At 51.4% G+C, this 23,665-nt stretch overlaps 1 protein-coding gene across 1 annotated transcript in view; it reads left to right on the top strand.

The window, feature by feature from the left end:
• Nucleotides 1-23,665, top strand: part of LOC147111318 (plexin-A1-like) — a 616,616-nt gene that overhangs the window by 464,276 nt on the left and 128,675 nt on the right. The window contains exons 13-16 of the mRNA XM_086002083.1: nucleotides 15,268-15,419; nucleotides 19,361-19,481; nucleotides 20,582-20,721; nucleotides 21,649-21,819. Of these exons, the coding sequence (XP_085858209.1) occupies nucleotides 15,268-15,419; nucleotides 19,361-19,481; nucleotides 20,582-20,721; nucleotides 21,649-21,819 (584 nt within the window). The remainder of the gene's footprint in view (nucleotides 1-15,267; nucleotides 15,420-19,360; nucleotides 19,482-20,581; nucleotides 20,722-21,648; nucleotides 21,820-23,665) is intronic.

The raw sequence follows: 23,665 nt of genomic DNA, 5'->3' as shown, positions 1-23,665 counted from the left end.
TTTTTTATTTGGTGTATATGTTTTTCAATGAGAGTGTGAAGGGTATAGATATGGTCGGTGGTGCGGTGTTTGGAAGAAAGCCTATTTGATCTTTTCTAAGGATATTATGTTTATTAAGAAAATCCAGTAATCTGCTATTTAGAATACTGCAGAATAACTTCCCTAGACAACTGTTGACACAGATGCCACGGTAGTTGTTTGGGTCTGATTTGTTTCCACTTTTATATATGGGAGAGATGAGTCCTCTCTGTCGCGCTCTCCCTCTCTGTCGCTGTCTCTCTCTGTCGCTGTCTCTCTCTGTCGCTGTCTCTCTCTCTCGCGCTCTCTCTGTCGCGCTCTCTCTCTCTGTCGCGCTCTCTCTCTCTGTCGCGCTCTCTCTCTCTGTGGCTCTCTCTCTCTGTCGCTCGCTCTCTCTCTGTCGTTCTATCTCCCTCTCTGTCGCTCTCCCTCTCTGTCGCTGTCTCTCTCTGTCGCGCTCTCTCTCTGTCACTCTCTCTCTGTCACTCTCTCTCTGTCGCTCTCTTTCTCTGTCGCTGTCTCTCTCTGTTGCGCTCTCTCTGTTGCGCTCTCTCTCTGTCGCTCTCTCTGTCGCGCTCTCTCTCTGTCGCGCTCTCTCTCTGTCGCGCTCTCTCTCTGTCGCGCTCTCTCTCTCTGTCGCTCTCTCTCTCTCTCTCTCGCTCTCTCTCTGTGTCTCTCTGTTGCTCTCTGTCGCTCTCTTTCTCTGTCGCTCTCTCTCTCTGTCGTGCTCTCTCTCTCTGTCGTGCTCTCTCTCTCTGTGGCTCTCTCTCTCTGTCGCTCGCTCTCTCTCTCTGTCGCGCTCTCTCTGTGGCTCTCTCTCTGTCGCTCGCTCTCTCTGTCTGTCGCGCTCTCTCTCTGTGGCTCTCTCTCTCTGTCGCGCTCTCTCTCTCTGTCGCGCTCTCTCTCTCTGTCGCTCTCTGTCTCTCTCTGTCGCTCTCTCTCTGTGTCTCTCTGTCACTGTTGCTCGCTCTCTCTCTGTCGCTCTCTGTCGCTCTCTTTCTCTGTCGCTCTCTCTCTCTGTCGTGCTCTCTCTCTCTGTGGCTCTCTCTCTCTGTCGCGCTCTCTCTGTGGCTCTCTCTCTCTGTCGCTCGCTCTCTCTGTCTGTCGCGCTCTCTCTCTGTGGCTCTCTCTGTCGCGCTCTCTCTCTCTGTGGCTCTCTCTCTCTGTGGCTCTCTCTCTCTGTGGCGCTCTCTCTGTCGCGCTCACTCTGTCGCGCCCTCTCTCTCTGTGGCTCTCTCTCTCTGTCGCTCTCTCTCTGTGTCTCTCTGTCTCTGTCGCTCACTCTCTGTCGCTCTCTCTCTGTCGCGCGCTCTCTCTCTGTCGCGCTCTCTCTCTGTCGCTCTCTCTCTCTCTCTGTCACTCTCTGTGTCTCTCTGTCTCTGTCGCTCGCTCTCTGTCGCTCTCTCTCTGTCGCTCTCTTTCTCTGTGGCTCTCTCGCTCTGTCGCGCTCTCTCTCTGTGGCTCTCTCTCTGTCGCTCGCTCTCTCTCTCTGTCGCGCTCTCTCTGTGGCTCTCTCTCTCTGTCGCGCTCTCTCTCTGTCACGCTCTCTCTCTCTGTGACTCGCTCTCTCTCTCTTTGGTTTTCCCTCTCTGTCGCTCTCTCTCTGTCGCTCTCTCTCTGTCACTCTCTTTCTCTGTCGCTCTCTCTCTCTCTGTCGCGCTCTCTCTCTCTGTCGCGCTCTCTGTCTCTGTCGCTCTCCTCTCTCTGTCGCGCTCTCTCTCTCTCTGTTGCGCTCTCTCTTTCTGTCGCGCTCTCTCTCTCTGTGGCTCTCCCTCTCTGTCGCTCTCTCTCTGTCACGTTCTCTCTCTGTCGTTCTCTTTCTCTGTCGCTCTCTCTCTGTTGCGCTCTCTTTCTCTGTCGCTCTCTCTCTGTCGCGCTCTCTCTGTCGCGCTCTCTCTCTCTGTCGTGCTCTCTCTTTCTGTCACTCTTTCTCTCTGTCTCTTTTTCTCTCTCGCTCGTGCTCTCGCTGTTTCGCTCGCTCTTTCTCTCTTTCTCTCGCTCTCTTTCTCTCTCTCTCTCCGGTTCTGATCATGGAATAGAACAGCACAGAAGGAGGCCTTTCGGCCCATCAAGTCTGTGCCGGCTGTTTTGAAGAGCAATCCTGTTAGTCCCACTCCCCTGCTCTTTCCCAACAACAACAACAATAACTTGTATTTATATAGCGCCTTTAACGTAGTAAAACTTCCCTAGGGGCTTCACAGGAGTGTAATCGGACAAAATTTGACACCGAGCCGCATAAGGAGATATTAGGACAGGTGACCAAAAGCTTGGGCAAAGTTGTAGGTTTTAAGGAGCGTCTTAAAGGAGGAGAGAGAGGTGAAGAGGTTTAGGGAGGGAATTCCAGAGCTTTCCCCATATCCCTGCAATTTTTTTTCTGCAAGTATTTATCCAATTCCGTTTCGGAGGCTATTTATTATTGACTGTATCCACCACCCTATCAGGCAGTGCATTCCAAATCCTAACCACTCGTTGTGTAAAAAAAAAGTTTTCCCTCACGTCGCCTCTGTTTTTTTGCCAATCATCTTCAGTCTGTGCCTTCTGGTTATCGACCCTTCAGTCATTTCCTTCAACCCAACCCTCTGTGGCTTAATATATATATCTATTTAAAAAAAGAGTCAATTCATTAATGCTAAAACCGTGTGCTGAAGTAAACTCAGCAACTGGCTCTGTTCGCAGTGAGTCGCTGGTCATTCCTTTGGCCGTGGGATGTTTAACCTGGGAGATTTAGATTGGCGTTAGGGAATAATCTGGTGCAAAATGCAACATTGGTGTGACAGACTGAGAAAGGATGTAAAGGCTTATCCCTTTTCTGTAGACAGTGTCTCTTTAGTTTTCAGTGAATTGTATTTTCATGTTAAAAGCAGAATCTGTAAATAGCATTGGATGTGCTGCTGTGCTAATACCTGGAGACACAGCATGAGGGCGGACACAGACCCTGCAGAGACCCCATCGCCCACCACGTCATCTTTTTCTACTGATGCCTTCAGTTCTTACCTGTCTCAGAGTCAGTGGGCTGTTGTGCTCAAATCCTGGCCAATTTGAGCACAGCAAGCTTCCATAAACAGCCATGTGGTAAATGGCCAGACAATCTGTTTTGCAGTGATGTTGGGGGAGCAATAAATATTGGGGGACTCACTTGCTCGGTGCCGCGGAATCTTTTACATCCACCTGAGAGAGCAGACGGGGCCTCGGTTTAACCACTCATCCGAAAGACGGCACCTCCGACGTGCAGCACTCCCTCAGCACTGCACTGGAGTGTCAGCCTAGATTTTTGTGCTCAAGTCTCTGGAGTGAGACTTGAACCCACGACCTTCTGACTCAGTGGTGAGGGTGCAACAAATAGCCATAGCACAACACAAGTTTTACAGCAGTGGTTAAGCATAGCTGGAGTGTTGAAGTAGAAATTGATAAAGAGTTTGCAGCTACTATGTTAAACAGTAATGTAAGTAATTCCCACAGTGCTGTTAGGGAGGGAGTTGCAGGATTTTGACCCAGTGACGATGAAGGATCGGCCGATATATTTCCAAGTCAGGATGGTGTGTGACTTGGAGAGGAACTTGGAGGTGGTGGTGTTCCCATGCACCTGCTGCATTCTAGGTGGGAGAGGTCGCGGGTTTGGGAGGTGCTGCCGAAGAAGCCTTGGCGAGTTGCCGCAGTGCATCTTGTAGATGGTACACACTGCAGCCACGGTGCGCCGGTGGTGGAGGGAGTGAATGTTTAAGGTGGTGGATGGGGTGCCAATCAAGCGGGCTGCTTTGTCCTGGATGGTGTCGAGCTTGTTGAGTGTTGTTGGAGCCACACTCGCCCAGGATAGAATTCTAACACAAAGTTGCTATTCCCCTCCATGCTGTTTGCTCCCTTCCTTCTCGGTGTGTAAATGAGCGATGGGATGGCATGTTTCCAAATTCCCTTTCTGTCAGCTTTCGGCCTCAATGGTAAAGTTTTAAATTTCAACCTTGTTTTTGAAGTATTTTTCTGCTCTTCACGGTGAGAGATGTCGCAGCTTGCCGAGCTGGAGTGGAAGGATGTGTTTTAACCACAAGAGTTTGAGGGCATCATGGATTAGAGAAGAGTTACACTGACAGTCGCACAAATTCGCTCACCTGAGGGCTGTGTTGATTCTTGGGAGAGTTCTATGACTTTTAAAACCAAAGAAACGGTTCCCCCTGGAAACTAATTATCCAGGAAGTGAATTTCTACTTCTGTACTTCCCAGATTGGGCCTCGGGCGCCATGCTTTATTTTCTTGCCGTCTCCTGCTTCCAGTGTTGTTTTGTTGTTGGCACAACTTTTTCAACTTGTCATCTGCACTGTTACTGCAGAAAGCTCAGCGGAGACTCGAGGTTTCTCGACATTCCACCGGTCTGGAGAATGCGGCCCCCTCGCACACTTCTGTTGGCCTCTCCCAGTGGGACCTGCAACGTCCTCGCGCATTGACCTTTGAGGGGGCGTCTGGCTGTGGGTGTGTCTGGCCTTTGAGGGGGCGTCTGGCTGTGGGTGTGTCTGGCCTTTGAGGGGGCGTCTGGCTGTGGGTATGTCTGGCCTTTGAGGGGGCATCTGGCTGTGGGTGTGTCTGGCCTTTGAGGGGACTTCTGGCTGTGGTTGTGTCTGGCCTTTGAGGGGACGTCTGGATGTGGGTGAGTCTGGCCTTTGAGGGGGCGTCTGGCTGTGGGTGTGTCTGGCCTTTGAGGGGGCGTCTGGCTGTGGGTGTGTCTGACCTTTGAGGGGGCGTCTGGCTGTGGGTGTGTCTGGCCTTTGAGGGGGCGTCTGGCTGTGGCTGTGTCTGGCTGATCTTTCAGGGAGTGTCACGGGGGTGAGTGAACCAACACGAGGGAATAACCTTACTTGACCTCGCCCTCACCAATCTACCCGTCGCAGATGCATCTGTCCATGACAGTATTGGTAGCAGTGACTGCCACACAGTCCTTGTGGAGACGAAGTCCTGTCTTCACACTGAGGACACCCTCCATCGTGTTGTGCGGCACTACCACCATGCTAAATGGGATAGATTCAGAACAAATCTAGCAGCTCAAAACTGGGCATCCATGAGGCGCTGTGGGCCATCAGCAGCAGCAGAATGGTATTCCACCACAATCTGTAACCTCATGGCCCAATGTGGTAAACCACTTTTATCGTTCACTATCGTTACACTATGGTTATCACTGTTTATATCGTTACACTATGGTTATCACTGTTTACACTGTTGTACCACTACACAAGGTCACCTCTTGTCACGCTGTTATACCTGGGCTGACCACAGCTGACTCCGCCCATGGCTCCGCCTGCTTGCCCAGGTATAAAGGTGGTCGACTGGCTGGTATTCCTCCTTGTTGGATCCGATCACCCACGAGGGTGGGCTCTGTTATTTAGCCAATAAAAACCTATAGTTACTAACTTAACTCGTCGCTTTTCATGAACTGAATTGATAGGTATATCAATTTTATTGGCTAAATTTTGAAATGTCTACAACGGGGCAGCCAAACGACCAGTCAGACGTACAGCCCCAGCCAAACGGCCATCTACAACAGCCCCAGCAGCCGGCCTGGCTACGAGCCCTCCGGCCGCCGTACCTGGATCTAAACCCACAGGCTGCGAATTCAGCCCTCGACTTCGAACACTGGCTGAGCTGCTTCGAAGCCTACCTGGGAGAATCCGGCGTGCCTCCGGCATCCAAACTAAGAGTTCTGACCGCTCAGGTGAACCCTAAAGTATTTGCACTCATCCGGGACATTGCCACATACGAGGACGCCCTCAACCTGCTAAAAGAACAGTATCGGAGCCCTGTAAACTCAATGTACGCCAGGCATCTCCTAAGATCCCGCTCGCAACAGCCAGGAGAGTCGGTTGATGATTTCTTACGGGCGCTGCAAATACTCGGCAGGGACTGTGACTTTAAAGCCGTAACAGCTGCAGAACATACAGATGGAAACATCCGAGATGCCTTCGTGAAAGGCCTTCGGTCAGACTACTCACGGCAAAGACTGCTGGAATCAAAGGACCTCGACCTGAAAACAGCTGCTATCCTCGCTCGCTCCTTGGAAGTGGCCCATCGGGACCTCGAGGCGTACTCCAGGTACTGTGCTGCACGACCCTGGGACTCGGGCCCGACCCCGGCCGCAATACCCCTCGCACCGCCGCCTCTGGGACCTACCACAGCGTCGGTGTCCCGGAACCGATCGGGACCGCCACCCCCGGTACCGGCTGTGACATCAGAGCCCCGCGATCGGGCCGCCGGCTGCTTTTTCTGTGGCCAGGCGAAACACCCGAGGGCGCGCTGCCCTGCAAGAAACGCGACCTGCTCCGACTGCCACAAGAAAGGCCACTTCGCGAAGGCCTGCAGGGGGAAAGCCACAGACGCCAGCAGTGCCTCATGCGAGTTGTGGGGGCGGCCATCTTTCATCAAGGCCACAGATGCCAGTATCCCCTCGTGTGAGTCATGGGGCGGCCATCTTTGATCAAGGCCATCGACGCCAGCAGTGCCTCATGTGAGTTGTGGGGGCGGCCATCTTCTCCGCCATTTTATTCAACGTCATGGGCGCCGCCATTTTGTTCACCACACTCGACCGCCACCTTGTCTCCAGACCTGACCACCGCCTCACCCGCAGACTACAGCAGCTCGCTCAGCCATACACTAGCCTCCGTCACACTTGACCAAGCTCGCCCGCATCACCTGTCCAAGTCCATGATGGACATCAAAGTAAACGGCCACGCCACGACCTGCCTGTTCGACAGCGGAAGCACGGAGAGTTTCATCCATCCGGACACGGTGAGCCACTACTCCCTCACTGTCCAGCCAATGCGCAACCGGATCTCGATGGCGTCGAGGTCCCATTCTACAGACATCAGCGGCTACTGTGTTGTGACCCTGTCGGTTAGGGGCACGGAGTATAAAAATTTTAAACTTCTCGTCCTGCCCCAGCTCTGCGCTGCCGTCCTACTAGGGCTGGATTTCCAATCCCACCTTCAAAGTGTCACTTTGGCATACGGTGGACCCCTCCCCCCACTCACAGTCTACAACCAGCAGCTTTTAAACTGCCCACCGCGTACCACCTGCGGCCTATCCACCCTCAAGGTCCCGCCCCCCTCCCTGTTCGCTAACCTCACCCGCGACTGTAAACCCGTCGCTACCAAGAGCAGGCGGTACAGCGCCGGGGACAGAGCTTTTATTAGCTCTGAGGTGCAGCGTCTCCTGAAGGAGGGCATCATCGAGGGGAGCACCAGCCCCTGGCGTGCCCAGGTCGTAGTCGTTAAGACCGGCAATAAAAACCGTCTGGTCATCGACTACAGCCAAACCATAAACCAGTACACCCAGCTGGACGCATACCCCCTTCCCCGCATATCTGATATGGTCAATCAGATTGCACAGTACCGGGTATTCTCTACCATCGACCTTAAGTCGGCCTATCACCAACTCCCTATCCGCCCTGAGGACCGCCAGTATACCGCCTTCGAGGCGAATGGCTGCCTCTACCACTTCCTTAGGGTTCCCTTCAGCGTCACCAACGGGGTTTCGGTCTTCCAAAGGGAGATGGACCGGATGGTTGACCAGAACGGGCTGCATGCCACGTTCCCTTATCTAGATAACGTCACCATCTGCGGCCGCGACCGGCAGGACCATGATGTTAATCTGGAGAGATTCCTCCGTACGGCCCAACGGCTGAACCTCACCGACAATAAGGAGAAATGTGTGTTTAACACCTCGCACCTTGCCATCTTCGGCTGCGTAGTAGAGAACGGAGTCATCGGCCCCGACCCCGAAAGAATGCGCCCCCTCATGGAGCTTCCCCTCCCCCACTGTCCAAAGGCGCTGAAGAGAACCCTGGGGCTCTTCGCCTACTATGCCCAATGGGTGCCGAATTATGCGGACAAAGCCAGACCCCTCATGAAGTCCACCTCCTTCCCCCTGACGGCAGAAGCATGCGCAGCCTTCTCCCTCATAAAGGGAGACATTGCTAAGGCCACAATGCACGCGGTGGATGAGTCTATCCCTTTCCAAGTGGAGAGCGATGCATCCGACTTCGCCCTAGCTGCAACCCTTAACCAGGCGGGGAGACCTGTGGCCTTCTTCTCAAGGACCCTCCAGGGCCCTGAGATCCGACACTCTTCGGTCGAGAAGGAGGCCCAGGCGATCGTGGAGGCAGTACGGCGCTGGAGGCATTACCTGGCAGGCAAACGATTTACCCTCCTCACCGACCAGCGTTCGGTCGCTTTTATGTTTAATAACAAGCTGAGGGGCAAAATCAAGAACGACAAGATCTTGAGGTGGAGAATCGAGCTCTCCACCTACGATTAAGATATCTTGTACCGGCCTGGTAAACTGAACGAACCCCCAGATGCTCTATCACGAAGTACATGCGCCAACGCGCAAATTGATAGACTGCAGACCCTCCACAACGACCTCTGCCACCCCGGGGTCACCAGACTTTACCACTTCATTAAGGCCCGCAACCTGCCCTACTCCATCGAGGAGGTCAGGACCATGACCAGGAACTGCCAAACCTATGCCGAATGCAAACCGCATTTCTTTAGGCTGGACAGAGCAAGCCTGATCAAGGCCACCCGCCCCTTCGAGCGCTTGAGCATCGATTTTAAGGGGCCCCTCCCGTCCTCTGACCGTAATGTGTACTTCCTCAACATTATTGATGAGTACTCCCGTTTCCCCTTTGCCTTCCCCTGCCCAGACATGACCAATACCACGGTCATCAAATGCCTGAACGACCTCTTCGCCTTGTTCGGGTTCCCGAACTATATACATAGCGACCGGGGCTCATCCTTCATGAGCGAGGAACTTCGCCAGTTCCTACTAGCGAGAGGTATTGCTGCAAGCAGGACCACCAGCTACAACCCCCGAGGGAACGGCCAGGTGGAAAGAGAGAACGCGACTGTCTGGAAGGCCGTTCTCTTAGCCTTAAAGTCTAAGGGCCTCCCAACCTCTCGCTGGCAGGAAGTCCTCCCGGCAGCGCTGCATTCCATCCGGTCACTGCTTTGCACTGCCATTAACGCCACCCCCCATGAACGAATGTTTGTTTTCCCCAGGAAGTCGACTACAGGAACCTCGCTACCCACATGGCTGACTTCTCCGGGGCCCGTCTTGCTGCGAAAGCACGTGAGGGCCCATAAAACGGACCCCCGGTCAAGAGGGTGGACCTCCTGCACGCCAACCCCCAGTACGCCTATGTGGCATACCCAGACGGGCGGGAGGACACAGTCTCCTTACGAGACCTCGTACCCTCGGGCACCCCTGAGACACCACCGTTACCCCCCACCACCCCCCCAAATCCAGCCCAGGTAGACGGCATGCCGGAACCCCACGAGCCTTCGCCGACCACGCAGACACCAGCATTAACATCGGATACTGCACCACCGCCGCCGCTGCTGCACCGATCAGAAAGGCTTACGAGGCCTCCGGACAGACTGACATACCCGAACTGGTAGTACACTTCACCCCGCCGGACTCAAATTTAAACAAGGGGTGAATGTGGTAAACCACTTTTATCGTTCACTATCGTTACACTATGGTTATCACTGTTTATATCGTTACACTATGGTTATCACTGTTTACACTGTTGTACCACTACACAAGGTCACCTCTTGTCACGCTGTTATACCTGGGCTGACCACAGCTGACTCCGCCCATGGCTCCGCCTGCTTGCCCAGGTATAAAGGTGGTCGACTGGCTGGTATTCCTCCTTGTTGGATCCGATCACCCACGAGGGTGGGCTCTGTTATTTAGCCAATAAAAACCTATAGTTACTAACTTAACTCGTCGCTTTTCATGAACTGAATTGATAGGTATATCACCCGGCATATCCCTCACTCTACCATTACCATCAAGCCAGGGGACCAACCCTGGTTCAATAAGGAGTGTAGAAGAGCATGTCAGGAGCAGCACCAGGCGTACCTAAAAATGAGGTGCCAACCTGGGGAAGCTGCAACACAGGACTACATGCATGCTAAACAGCAGAAGCAGCAGTGATTGAGGGTGGGTTCAAGTCCCAATTCAGCTCGACAGCTAAGCTGACACTCCAGCGTGCTGCTGAGGTCATGCTGCGATGTTGGAGGTGTCATCTTTCAGGATGAGGTGTTGAACTGAGGCCAGTTGCCTGGTGCCTTCAGCTGCCTAGGCCCCAAGCTCTGGAATTCCCTCCCTAAACCTCTCCTCCTCTCTACCTCTCTCCTCCTTTTAAGATGTTCCTCAAAACCTACCTCTTCGGACAAGCTTTTAGTCACCAGTCCTAATATCTGCTTATGTGGCTCGGTGTCGATTTTTGTTCTCCCAGTGACTTGGCCAACATTCCCTCCCCGCACCCCCACCAGATTAACGGATTATTCATCTCATTTGCTGTACGTGGGATCTTGCTGTGTGCTAGTTGACTGCCTCATTTGCCTACATAACAACAGTAACTCATTATATGAAGCACTTTGGGACATCCTTTGGACATAACCCAAGGTGCCATATCAATGGAAGCTTACAAATTGAACCAAGTAAACACAACACATACCACGGCCATGCTTTCAGGGACGCTGCTTAAAATTTATTGGATTGGTGGTGCTCCGATTACACAGGCAGGGGTACAACAGTTGATTCACACCTACCAGTTTTCCACCCCCTCAGATGTTCCATACAGACTTGGAGCGGGTGCACACTCACACCCAGACAGTCAGACACAGGCACACACAGACACACAATCACACCCAGACAGTCAGACACAGACACACACTCACACCCAGTCAGACACAGACACACACTTACACTCACACCCAGACAGTCAGACACACACACACACACACACACACACACACACACAGTCAGACACACACACAGAGAGTCACACACACACACACACACCCGACAGTCAGACACACTCACAGACCCAGACAGTCAGACACACACACACCCCCAGACCGTCAGACACACAGATAGACCCAGTCAGACACACACACACACACACACACACACACACACACACACACACACACACACACACACACCCAGACAGTCTCACACACCCACACACACACAGTCAGATAGAGAGTGAGAGAGAGAGAGAGAGAGGCAGGCCCTTTCAGGCACCTAGGCTACAGTTTCTGACAGTTCCTGTCACACAACTTAGAGTCAATTAAGTCAATTAAGAATTGAAACATGCTTTTTTTAAAAGAAAATTCAAGGGCAGGAAACAATCGAGATTGAAGAGAGAGAGACAAAGAGAAAGAGCGATAGAGAGAGAAATAAAAATGGAGAGAGATTTAAAGAGAAAGAAGCTGAGAGGAGGAAGGGATTGGAGGCCAGGGAGAGGATTGGCAAGTCACCTTGTAGCCAAGCCAGGATTCAGAACGAGGTGCTCGCTGAGCTCCCCCAGATAGGGAAGCAATGATCCAAGCTATGGGCATCTGCTATATCTGGCAGGGATTGCCAATCGGTTTGGACACAGTGAAGTCCAAAGCCAGGTCTGGATTCCTGGGGTCCTTCCCTCCTGTAACCAATCCCTCGTTGCTCTCCCTGTCAGGCGAGATGGCTTTGGTTTATTTGAAGTGTCATGGTTACTGAGATGTATGGTAACGTGATTCATTAAACAGAATTATTCATAATGGAAAGACAGGTGTAGCTTGACAAAACAAATATTATGACTGATGAGCAGTACTGTAACGGCCTCGTAATAACAATAATGGTATAATTATAGGTAATTTTACATCGCTTTTAACGCCAAGTATTCATGTGACATACAGCTGCATCCTGCGAGTCAGGAGCTGTGCTGCCTCTCGTAACTCTAGATAAGAGAGAACTAGAGCCACTGCGCTGAAGCACTAATTCAACAAGACAGGGCCCGTTCGCCCTACAAGTGAGGTGTACGATGCACTTAAGTCCCACTTCACCGTACATCTGTTGAGGGATGGCGTGGTACCTCCAGTAGTAGAGTGCTGGAATTCTTCACTGGAAAACGCAGAGGGCACTGGCAAGGTGGCACAGCATAGCGGGGGCGGGCAGGGGTTAGAATTCCCCATTTCAGCCACACTGTCACAGGCATAATGGTGATGAGCGGATATCAGATGCTTCCTCATAGCGTGCAGAGAGAAAGACGGAATATGAGATAGAAAGAGAGGGGGGAAAAGAGTGAGGAAGAGAGCGAGTGCGAGCGAAGCCGAGAGAGTGCGAGCGAAGCCAAGAGAGCAAGAGCGCAAGAGAACACGAGAGAGCGAGAGAGCAGGAGAATGAACAGGAGAGCGAGCGAGAGAACCGGAGAAAGTGCAAGCGAGAGCGCAAGCGAGCACGAGAGAGAAAGCGCGCGTGAGATAGAGAGCACGAGTGAGCGAGGAAAAAGCGAGAGAGCAGGAGAATGAACAGGAGAGAGAGCGAGAGAGAGCAGGGGAGAGAATGAGTGTGAGAAAAAGAGAGCGAGATAGCGAACTAGAGAAAAAGGAGAGCGCAGAGGAAAGAAAGAGAATAAGATAGATTGCTGTTTGCCATCGAGCTACTCTTCCCCATCCGCGGCCACTTCCTGCGGAGCACTGGCCAGAGCACTTGCCTGCTTTCTCAGCAGTGGCGTGATGCATGATGTGAGGACTATGTGAGAGTAGTCACTGCAAGGTGACGCTCAGGTATGAAAAGTGGTCAGCCATGGGCAGTTCCACAGATCGTATCGTACAAGAGAGAAGTGGCGAAGGGATGACATGTGAATCCTTTCAAAGTTCCATAACCGGTCAGGTTGTGCTCTCCAATATGTTTACCTTCAGATATTTTGCTGATGAAATGTCCCAAGTTCATGGACATTAGTGGAATTCTTTGCCACTCAGACGTTTGAAACTCATTAGAGAGAGGCCATCAGAAACAAGAGACCTGGTCTGCTTCAGCACAAAATCCAGGCTGACACTCCAGGGCAGTACTGAGGGAGTGCTGCACTGTCGGAGGCACCGTCTTTTGGATGAGACATTAAACCGAGGCCCACCTGCTCTCTCAGGTGGACGTAACAGATCCCCCGGCCACTATTTCAAAGAAGATCAGGGGAGTTCACCCCGGTGTCCTGGGGCCAATATTTATCCCTTGATCAACATCACGAAAACAGAATATCTGGTTATTATCACATTGCTGTTTGTGGGAGCTTGCTGTGCACAAATTGGCTGCCGCGTTTCCGACATTACAACAGTGACTACACTTCAAAAAGTACTCCATTGGCTGTAAAGTGCTTTGGGACATCCTGAGGGCGTGTAAGGTGCTATAGAAATGCAAGTCTGTTCTTTCTTTCCATGTCAATTGACCAGTTCCACGAGTAGAGGTCACGTTTTGGTGTCCGACAGGGTTCACACTTGACTTTTTAACACAGTTATGCTTTTGTACAGTTTCAACAAGGCAATCCAAATTGAAACAGACTTGTTTTTTTGCACGCTGGCTGTCGCCATATTAGGATTGCTCCCCTGGACTTCAAGTCATTTGTGGTAAATGATCCTTTGCAAATCCCCGATCTGACTGCTCAGTAATGACAGGATGTTCAGCTCACGGAATGCCATGTGGAGAAAGCTCCTGCTGTATCTGTGTCCTTGTAGACACCTCCCTGAGTGAGATTGGCATCTTGGTGTCCAATTTGTGCTGTGGGACCATACTCCTTTGGAACTGCGCAAAGTCACTGTGAGCTCATGTGTTGAGATACGCACAGCCGGATGAATTATTAAAAACAAAAACCGCAAATAATTTAAGGAAGAATCAAATCCCCATGATTGGGGTGGAGGCGGGGAAGAGGACAAGAGATTGCAGAGTTCTGTCTGAACAGATGAGCGGAGATGGGACTGCATGAGTGTCTTCATCTCGATTTATCTTGTGATCTTCTGATCTGGGGAAGGGGGGGAGGGGGGTGTGAGGGGAGCTTTGATGCAGGCATTCCGGGCTTGCTTTGAAACCAGGTACCAAAGGGGAAAGGCCAGTGTCCCAACTCACAGCATCGCCCAGTCCCCGCCACATTACGTCCACCACCCGCCACCCCCCGAGACTCGATTCCTGCGTAGCTTTTGGGCAAAGGTCAGTCTTGCCGCCAACGCTCCTTTTATTCAAAAAATAATGATTTGCAAGGTTTGCTGTTAGTCTCATGCCTGCCTGGCAGCTTAAAGCTGGCGGTGAAGGAAGCACCTTGCTTGTCTAAGAGAGTCTTTGAACCTCCATCAAGAATGCGGGCGTTTCCTGTCAGCCTGGCTCTTTGTTGTGACTGATGCCGCGCTCAGTGAGTTTCTCTTCTATTTCATTAAACTGTCAGTGATGTACAAATCAGCCGGCTCCTGACACACTACTTGTGCTGCACATTTTTTTTTGCGATGTGCAAATATCGAAATTTTGTTTTACTTTAGCTGTGTATTGTTTCATCTAATCACTGGTATTAACCATCCTTCTTATTGAGGATCCTAGACCTCTGCCACCTAGAAGGACAAGGGCAGCAGGCGCATGGGAACACCAGCACCTCCAAGTTTCCCTCCAAGTCACACACCTTGGAAATATATTGGCCGATCCTTCATTGTCTCTGGGTGGGGGGGGGGCCGAAATATCGGGACTCTCGATTATCCTCCAGGTTCCATTATCCGCCAATGGGGGACCCTTCAGTTATGGTGGAACATAAGAATTAGGAGCAGGAGTCGGCCATTCAGCCCCTCGAGCCTGCTCCACCATTCAATAAGATCATGGCTGATCTTCAACCTCAACTCCACTCTCCCGCCTGGTCTCCACATCCCTTGATTCCCCTAGAGTCCTTAAATCTATCGATCTCAGCGTTAAATATATTCAACGATTCAGCATCCACAGCCCTCTGGGTAGAGAATTCCAAGGTTCACAACCCTCTGAGTGAAGACATTCCTCCTCATCTCAGCCCTAAATGACCGACCCCTTATCCTGAGACTATGCCCCCTAGTTCTCGACTCTCCAGCCAGGGGGAAACAACCTCAGCATCTACCCTGTCAATCCCCCTCAGAATCTTGTATGTTTCAATAAGATCACCTCACATTCTTCTAAACTCTGAGAGTCTAGGCTCAATCTCTCCTCTCCCCACCTGACGAAGGAGCAGCGCTCCGAAAGCTTGTGATTTCAAATAAAACTGTTAGACTATAACCTGGTGTTGTGTGACTTCTTACATTTAACCCTGATAGGAACATGGAGGTTCCGCTGTAGTGCGGACGGAGAGGATGGCGCATGGTGTTCACGTGCTTGTGTGGTCTGCCAAAGGCTCCCTTGCTCTCCGGGCTAGATTCTCAACACGTTGTGTTCTTCTCTTTACAGTTGGTACCGGAGACCGGCCCCAAGGAAGGAGGAACCAGGTTGACCATCACTGGAGTGAATCTGGGCCTGACGTTCTCCGAAATCCGTTACGGGGTGCACGTCGGGAGAGTCCGGTGCAATCCCATTCTAGAGGAGTACATCAGCGCTGAGCAGTAAGTGTGTAGAACCATGTCATACTCGATCGCTTTGAGGCACAGTACTTGCCCCTCAAGCAAACTAACTGAGACCCAGATTTGGAGGCTTGGATGCCAATCTTACCCGGTTGTGCTTATTTGGGTTTTTTTGGTCAGGCAGATTTTCCGTTGGCCAGATATGGAATGCAGTTGTTCTTTCTGGGGACCCAATTTATTCGGCTAATTTCAGAGAGATTTAGGCACAAGAGCCAAGCACCGTTCCCTCGAAGCTGTGCGGCCACACAGCTCTCTGCCGGTCCTGCGCAGCGCGTGACTGGCTTTCCCAGTCTTTAGTTTCGCGCATGTGTGAAACCGTGAATGGGTCCCGCAGACCCTTAAAGGGGCCGCACACCCAAAAAAACATTATGAGGAACATTGGAGCCAAGGCGTAGGGACCCAAAGGGGTAATGTTGAAGATCAAACCATTAAAACCGCGCAGCCTGCCAGCGTAGCGCGCTGCTAACCTTCCCACTGATTGCACGGGGCTGACACACTCTACCCGTTGGGGCACTGGCTTGTAGAATTAGCTGGAGCAAGAGTGGGAAGAAACTCCCATTTCTGCACCCCCACCACCCCCCTCCCTCCACCCCACCGATAGGTCAATTCCCCCCGAGCCCTATTAATGGGACCAGTGGGCTCGTCAGTCATCAGCACTGCCCTGGGGTATGGCAGGCCGACTGGCACTGCTGTTGGGTTCCAGAGGCCTCGTTGAATGAAGCAAGTGCTTGGCAAGGGTCAGTATCAGGGCACAGTGCATTGGAGCATCACGCCGCTTTGACAGTGGGTGATGGTAGTTTGGTCTCTCTAGGAGTTTCCCAATCCAAGCCACTCCGATACAGAGAGCGGCCTAGCGGAGGCTTGACGAGCAAATAACAAAAGAGGGAAGAACAGGGAAGAAAATGGATAGGGTGTCTTTAATGAGTCGAAGGGTGGCATGAGCTGAGGCCTGGTGAGGGGGGGAGGCATCTGGGCCACCCTCTGAGCTGCTGGAGGTGCGTGGGTTGGGAACGATTAATAAAGGAGAAAACTCAACAACTCGTTTGCTTGAACACTTACTTGCTGTTGCTTTGGAGGTGGGAAAGGGAGGGTAGGAAATGCACGGTCTGCACTCACGAGTGCCAACACAAGCTATTCTTGATTTCTTGGCGCTGGAGGTGGTGTTAGTGTCATACCAGGTGAAAATGTTACCCGCGGTGCAGCAATTCTGCTCCAAACCTTCCTCGCTCTAAAGATCGTCTCGGGGCCAACTTCAAAAAAAAAATAGATGGAATGAAAGTGAAAATGATCCTCTGGAAGCTGCACTCGAATCCAGCCCAGACTCATGGCGATGAATGTCGATTCTGTCAGCTGAAGATGAAGGGATCCCACATGAAATAAATTTAGACGGGGTCAATCCAGTTCCAACCGAATATGACCCAATGCAAAGCTACCCCAAAATCAGCATCATCTGCCAATCTCGCTCGGAGGTCAAGCATGCCCGTTGTGGGAAATCAGAAAATATCTCTTTGGTTGTATAAGTAACACGCCTCCGAGCTTGAGATTCAGATAGGTCGTTGTCAGTGTAGAGGGAGCTTTACTCTGTATCTAACCCCCTGCTGTACCTGCCCTGGGAATGTTTGATGGGACAGTGTAGAGGGAGCTTTACTCTGTATCTAACCCGTGCTGTACCTGCCCTGGGAGTGTTTGATGGGACAGTGTAGAGGGAGCGTTACTCTGTATCTAACCCCGTGCTGTACCTGCCCTGGGAATGTTTGATGGGACAGTGTAGAGGGAGCTTTACTCTGTATCTAACCCGTGCTGTACCTGCCCTGGGAATGTTTGATGGGACAGTGTAGAGGGAGCTTTACTCTGTATCTAACCCGTGCTGTACCTGCCCTGGGAGTGTTTGATGGGACAGTGTAGAGGGAGCTTTACTCTGTATCTAACCCATGCTGTACCTGCCTTGGGAGTGTTTGATGGGACAGTGTAGAGGGAGCTTTACTCTGTATCTAACCTGTGCTGTACCTGCCCTAGGAGTGTTTGATGGGACAGTGTAGAGGGAGCTTTACTCTGTATCTAACCCATGCTGTACCTGCCCTGGGAGTGTTTGATGGGACAGTGTAGAGGGAGCTTTACTCTGTATCTACCCCGTGCTGTACCTGCCCTGGGTGTGTTTGATGGGACAGTGTAGAGGGAGATTTACTCTGTATCTAACCTGTGCTGTACCTGCCCTGGGAGTATTTGATGGTACAGTGTAGAGGGAGCTTTACTCTGTATCTAACCCGTGCGGTCCCTGCCCTGGGAGTGTTTGATGGTACAGTGTAGAGGGAGCTTTACTCTGTATCTAACCCGTGCTGTACCTGACCTGGGAGTGTTTGATGGGACAGTGTAGAGGGAGCTTTACTCTGGACCTAAGCCGTGCTGTACCTGCCCTGGGAGTGTTTGATGGGACAGTGTAGAGGGAGCTTTACTCTGTATCTAACCCGTGCTGTACCTGACCTGGGAGTGTTTGATGGGGCAGTGTAGAGGGAGCTTTACTCTGTATCTAACCCGTGCTGTACCTGCCCTGGGAGTGTTTGATGGGACAGTGTAGAGGGAGCTTTACTCTGTATCTAAGCCGTGCTGTACCTGCCCTGGGAGTGTTTGATGGGACAGTGTAGAGGGAGCTTTACTCTGTATCTAACTCGTGCTGTACCTGCCCTGGGAGTGTTTGATGGGACAGTGTAGAGGGAGCTTTACTCTGTATCTAACCCGTGCTGTACCTGCCCTGGGAGTGTTTGATGGGACAGTGTAGAGGGAGCTTTACTCTGTATCTAAGCCGTGCTGTACCTGCCCTGGGAGTGTTTGATGGGACAGTGTAGAGGGAGCTTTACTCTGTATCTAACTCGTGCTGTACCTGCCCTGGGAGTGTTTGATGGGACAGTGTAGAGGGGGCTTTACTCTGTATCTTACCCATGCTGTACCTGCCCTGGGAGTGTTTGATGGGACAGTGTAGAGGGGGCTTTACTCTGTATCTAACCCGTGCTGTACCTGCCCTGGGAGTATTTGATGGGACAGTGTAGAGTGAGATTTACTCTGTATCTAACCCGTGCTGTACCTGCCCTGGGAGTGTTTGATGGGACAGTGTGGAGGGAGCTTTACTCTGTATCTAACCCATGCTGTACCTGCCCTGGAATATTAATGCCAACAATGAGAGGCTATAATGGGGATGTTTCCATTCCCCAGCACTAACAGCCCTCATCTTGCGGCGCACAGAATTCCCCAACCCAATTTATAAAAAGAGGTGGGGTGGTGGGGGTAGTGGAAAAAATGGGTACATGTACAACATTGGGAAGGTTGAAGCCTTGAAAGGGAAATGCATTTAAAACTAGGAGGGGTGGGGGAGGATGCCTGGACTTTGAGTATGAATCGTTTGGGTTCAGTCAAAAGATTGTCCCTCTCAACATAAGAACATAACAATTAGGAGCAGGAGTCGGCCACACGGCCCCTCGAGCCTGCTCCACCATTCAATAAGATCGTGGCTGATCTTCGACCTCAACTCCACTTTCCCGCCCGATCCCCATATCCCTTGATTCCTTTAGAGTCCAGAAATCTATCGATCTCAGCCTTGAATATACTCAATGACTGAGCCTCCACAGCCCTCTGGGGTAGAGAATTCCAAAGATTCACCACCCTCCGAGTGAAGAAATTCCTCCTCATCTCAATCCTAAATGGCCGACCCCTTATCATGAGACTATGCCCCCGAGTTCTAGACTCTGCAGCCAGGGGGAAACAACCTCTCAGCATCTACCCTGGCCATCCCCCCTCAGAATCTTATATGTTTCAATGAGATCACCTCTCATTCTTCTAAACTCCAGAGAGTATCGGCCCATTCTACACAATCTAGGATGTGACGCTGTGCTGGAAACCAATAATGGGTGCTTATCAACTGTGATCTGCAGGATTGTCTGCGATATGGAGCAGGCTGCACCTCAAACAGCTGACCGAGGATTCGTGGAGGTCTGCGTCGTGGACTGCAACGATGATTACCGAGCCGTCTCATCCGAGCCCTTCACCTTCGTGGTAAGAGTCCAATCGAGAAACAAGAGCACGTCTTTGAATTCTTGTGTCCCTTTTCTTTCAGCGAGATTACTGTCTGTCGGCTGCAATATGTGCACCCGCTCAAAGGGCGGCCCTCTCTCTGTCTGTGCCTCGCCTACCTGAGGAACGACACGGGTAGTTTAATGAGGGGCCGTCGTGCATGGAGCAGCACTGAGCGCTCCCGACCAAGAAGGGTCCCAGTTGGTGTTGAGTTCGTTTATCTCGGCTGAAGGTGCTACAGTTGGCCTCAGCACCGCCGCCGCTGAAAGGGTTAATCATCAAACCTGTTCGGCAGTGGCTCAGTGGGCAGCACACTCGCCTCTGAGTCAGAAGGTTGTGGGTTCAAGTCCCATTCCAGAGACTTGAACACATAAATCTAGGCTGACACTCCAGTGCAGTGCTGAGGGAGTGCTGCACTGTCGGAGGTGCTGTCTTTCGGACGAGACATTAAACGAAGGTCCTGTCTGCTCCCTCAGGTGGACGTAAAAGATCCCATGGCACTATTCGAAGATCAGGGGTGTTATCCCTGGTATCCTGGGCCAATATTTATCCCTCAGTAACATCACTAAAACAGATTATCTGGTCATTATCACATGGCTGTTTGTGGGAGCTTGCTGTGCGCATTTCCTTACATTAACAGTGACTACACTTCAAAAGTACTTCATTGTTTGTAAAGTGCTTTGGGATGTCCTGAGGTTGTGAAAGGCGCGATAGAAATGCAAGTTCGTTCTTTCTATGTGTGTGTCTGTGTATCTTTCATTCTCGTTCATACTCTCGCCCACTCTCTACTTTGCTTCCTTGTTCCTGCTCTGCCCTCTCTCTCTCTCTCTCACACACACACACTCTTTCTCTCTCTCACACACGCGCAGTCTGTCTTTCTCGCTCTCACACACATACACACACACACACACACTCTTTCTCTCTCTCACACACGCACAGTCTGTCTTTCTTGCTCTCACACACGCACACGCACACACACGCACACACACAGTCTGTCTCTCGCACTGTATTTTTCTCTCTGTTTCTGCCTCCTGGTGCATCAATCTGTTACTAATATCAACACTTTTTTCTCCCCCCCACAGACTCCGAGGTTTAACAAGGTGATACCTTCCCAGGGACCTGTGTCAGGAGGCAGTCAAGTGACGATTGTGGGGGTGCATCTCGATGCTGGCAGTTCCGTGGAGGCTTACGTTGGAGAAAGCGGCATTTGCCAATTCAAAAGGTAAAAATAGAAAATACAATTAAAAATTATTCTCAGCAAGGCCCTGGTCATTTACAAAGAGGCAGGCTCTGTCTAGCCCAGCAAGTTTTTCCTTTTCAAGTATTTATCCAATTCCCTTTTGAAAGTTACTGTTGAATCTGCTTCAGGCAATGCAATAGGTCCCTGAAGGTGGCGGGACATATTGAGAGAGTGGTTAAAAAGCATATGGGATCTTGGGCTTCATAAATAGAGGTATTGAGTACAAAAGTAGAGAAGTTATGCTGAACCTTTATAAAGCGCTGGTTAGGCCACAACTGGAGTATTGCGTCCAGTTCTGGTCACCACACTTTAGGAAGGATGTGAAGGCCTTTGAGAGGGTGCAGAGGAGATTTACCAGAATGGCTCTGGGGATGGGGGGATCTTAGCTACAAGGACAGGTTGGAGAAGCTGGATTTGTTTTCATTAGAGCAAAGGAGGTTGAGGGGTGATTTGATCGAGGTGTACAAGATTATGACGGGTTTGGACAGGCTAGACGGGGAAAGGCTGTTCCCACTAGCTGATGGTACAAGGACTAGGGGACACAGATTTAAGGTTTTTGGGCAAGAGATACAAGGGGGGATGTGAGGAAAAACATTAGTACGCAGCGAGTGGTGAGGACCTGGAACTCGCTGCCGACGGAAGTGGTGGAAGCGGAGACACTCAATGTTTTCAAGGGGAGACTGGATAGGCACTTGAGGGAAATGGACTTGCAGGGCTACGGGGATAGAGCGGGGGAATGGGACTGACTGGATTGCTCTGCAGAGAGCCGGCACGGACTCGATGGGCCAATTGGCCTCCTTCTGTGCCGTTACGACTCTTATGACTCCAGTGCATTGGTCGTTGGTTCACCCTCATGCCATCAATTTGCATTTTAGTGACGCCGTTGCTTTTCTCTATTCTTGTCTTCAGGAGATCTTCAGGAGAGATCATCTGTGTGACATCCGCCTCCACAAAGGGAACGGGCCCGGCTTCCATCAAAGTCCACATCAACCGAGCTCAGCTGCTAAACCCCAACGTGCAGTACAACTACACAGATGATCCCACCATCTCCAAAATCGAGCCCGAGTGGAGCATTTCCAGGTAAGCCGCCTTGGAGATCAAGGATTTTTTTGTTTTGGTGGGCACCAGCCGTGGCTTCAGCCTCCCTTTCTCTGCTCAAGGGGCCGATTCTTGCCCCGATGTAGTTCCAGAGGCCACAGCGTCGATTTGGGTAAAGAAAGCCCTTCGACTGAAAATTATGAGGAGGGTTTTACAGGAAACTTTGTGCTATCCGGCACCGACGGGACCGAGCTACTGCCGTTCCCTCAAAACTGCCGGACACTCCAGAGCTAACGTTGAAACACAGAAATTTTCATCTCCGTGTGAATCAACAAACCCTGTTGCTTAGCAACAGCCTCTAAACAGTCGGCAAGCATCTCTGTAGCGTCTCTAGCTGAAGCTGTTGCTTAGCTACAGACCTTGCAGAGCTTGACTGTTCAAAAAAAAAAGCAAAGAAAAGAAACGAAAAGAATAAAAAACGGCTCCTGATTTTTGCCGGTGGCTCGAGCTTGCCGGACGGTTCGCCTCCGGATAACACAAAGTTTCCTGTAACAGAGTAAATAAGGAGAAACTGTTTCCACTGGCAGGAGGGTCGGTTACCAGATTTAAGATGATTGGCCCAAGAACCAGAGGCGAGAGGAGGAGAATTATTTTTACATATCGAATTATCATCATAGAATAGCACAGCACAGAAGGAGGCCATTCGGCCCATCGAGTCTGCGCCGGCTCTTTCGAAGAGCAATCCAGTTAGTCCCGCTCCCCCGCTCTTTCCCCATATCCCAGCAGTTTTTCCTCCTTCCAAGTTATGAATTGGATTGCGCTGCCTGAAAGGGCGGTGGAAGAGATTCAATGGTAACTTTCAAAAGGGAATTGGATAAATACTTGAGAAATTTGTAGGGCTATGGGGGAAAGAGCGGGGGGGAGTGGGGCTAAATGGAGTGTTCTTTCAAAGAGCCGGCACAGGCACGATGGGCTGAGTGGCCTCCTTCTGTGCTGTATTATTCTGCCCTTCTCTAACACCGAATCTGCTGTTGTCCCCATGTCGCCTTTTTTTTTCAATGTCCACTCAAATAGGGAAGATGGGCTGTTATTAATTTGATGTCTCGTTTGAAATTGCCAAACTTCTCCCAGCGCTTGGATACCGCACCAGAGCCCCGGACACGCGGGCTCGCGCCCTCAGTCCTCCGACTCAGGAACGCGGGTGCTGCCAACCACTACAAGCTGGCACAGGCCTCCCCTCCGCTGAAGTAATCCTGTGCGAGTATGTAAACCTCGATGGCGAGCTATATGAAAGGGAGAGGCTGATCCAGTCTTCGCCTGACGTCCGTGCCTGTGGACTCTTCAGCAGAGAGTCCACGGATTGTGATCAGGAGCATAAATATTGATGGATTTTCCTCTCCTCTACCCTGTTGTGTCAGCCGTGGCTCAGTGGGCAGCACCCTCACCTCTGAGTCAGAATGCTGGGGGTTCCAGCCCCACTCCCGAGACTTGAGCACAAAAATCTAGGCTGACGCTCTCAGTGCAGTACTGAGGGAGTGCAGCACTGTCAGAGGTGCCATCTTTCGGATGAGATGTTAAGTCGAGGCCCTGCCTTCCCTCAGATGGGCGTAAAAGATCCAACGGCCACTATTTCGAAGAAGAGCAGGGCAGTTAGCCCCAGTGTCCTGGGCCAATATTTATCCTTCAACCAACATCACTAAAAACAGATTATCTGGTCATTCTCACATTGCTGCTTGTGGGAGCTTGCTGTGCGCAAATTCGCTGCCGCGTTTCCTACATTGCAACAGTGACTACACTTCAAAAAGTACTTCATTGGCTAGAAAGAGCTTTGGGACGTCCGGTGGCCGTGAAAAGCGCCATAGAAACGCAAGTCTTTCTTTCTGGAGGG

Source organism: Somniosus microcephalus, chromosome 11 (assembly GCF_052327205.1).
Source record: "Somniosus microcephalus isolate GS21.2 chromosome 11, FLI_Smic_1.0, whole genome shotgun sequence".
Taxonomy (NCBI): domain Eukaryota; kingdom Metazoa; phylum Chordata; class Chondrichthyes; order Squaliformes; family Somniosidae; genus Somniosus; species Somniosus microcephalus.
Note: the sequence above shows the minus strand (reverse complement) of the source record. Positions and strands in the feature narration are given on the sequence as shown.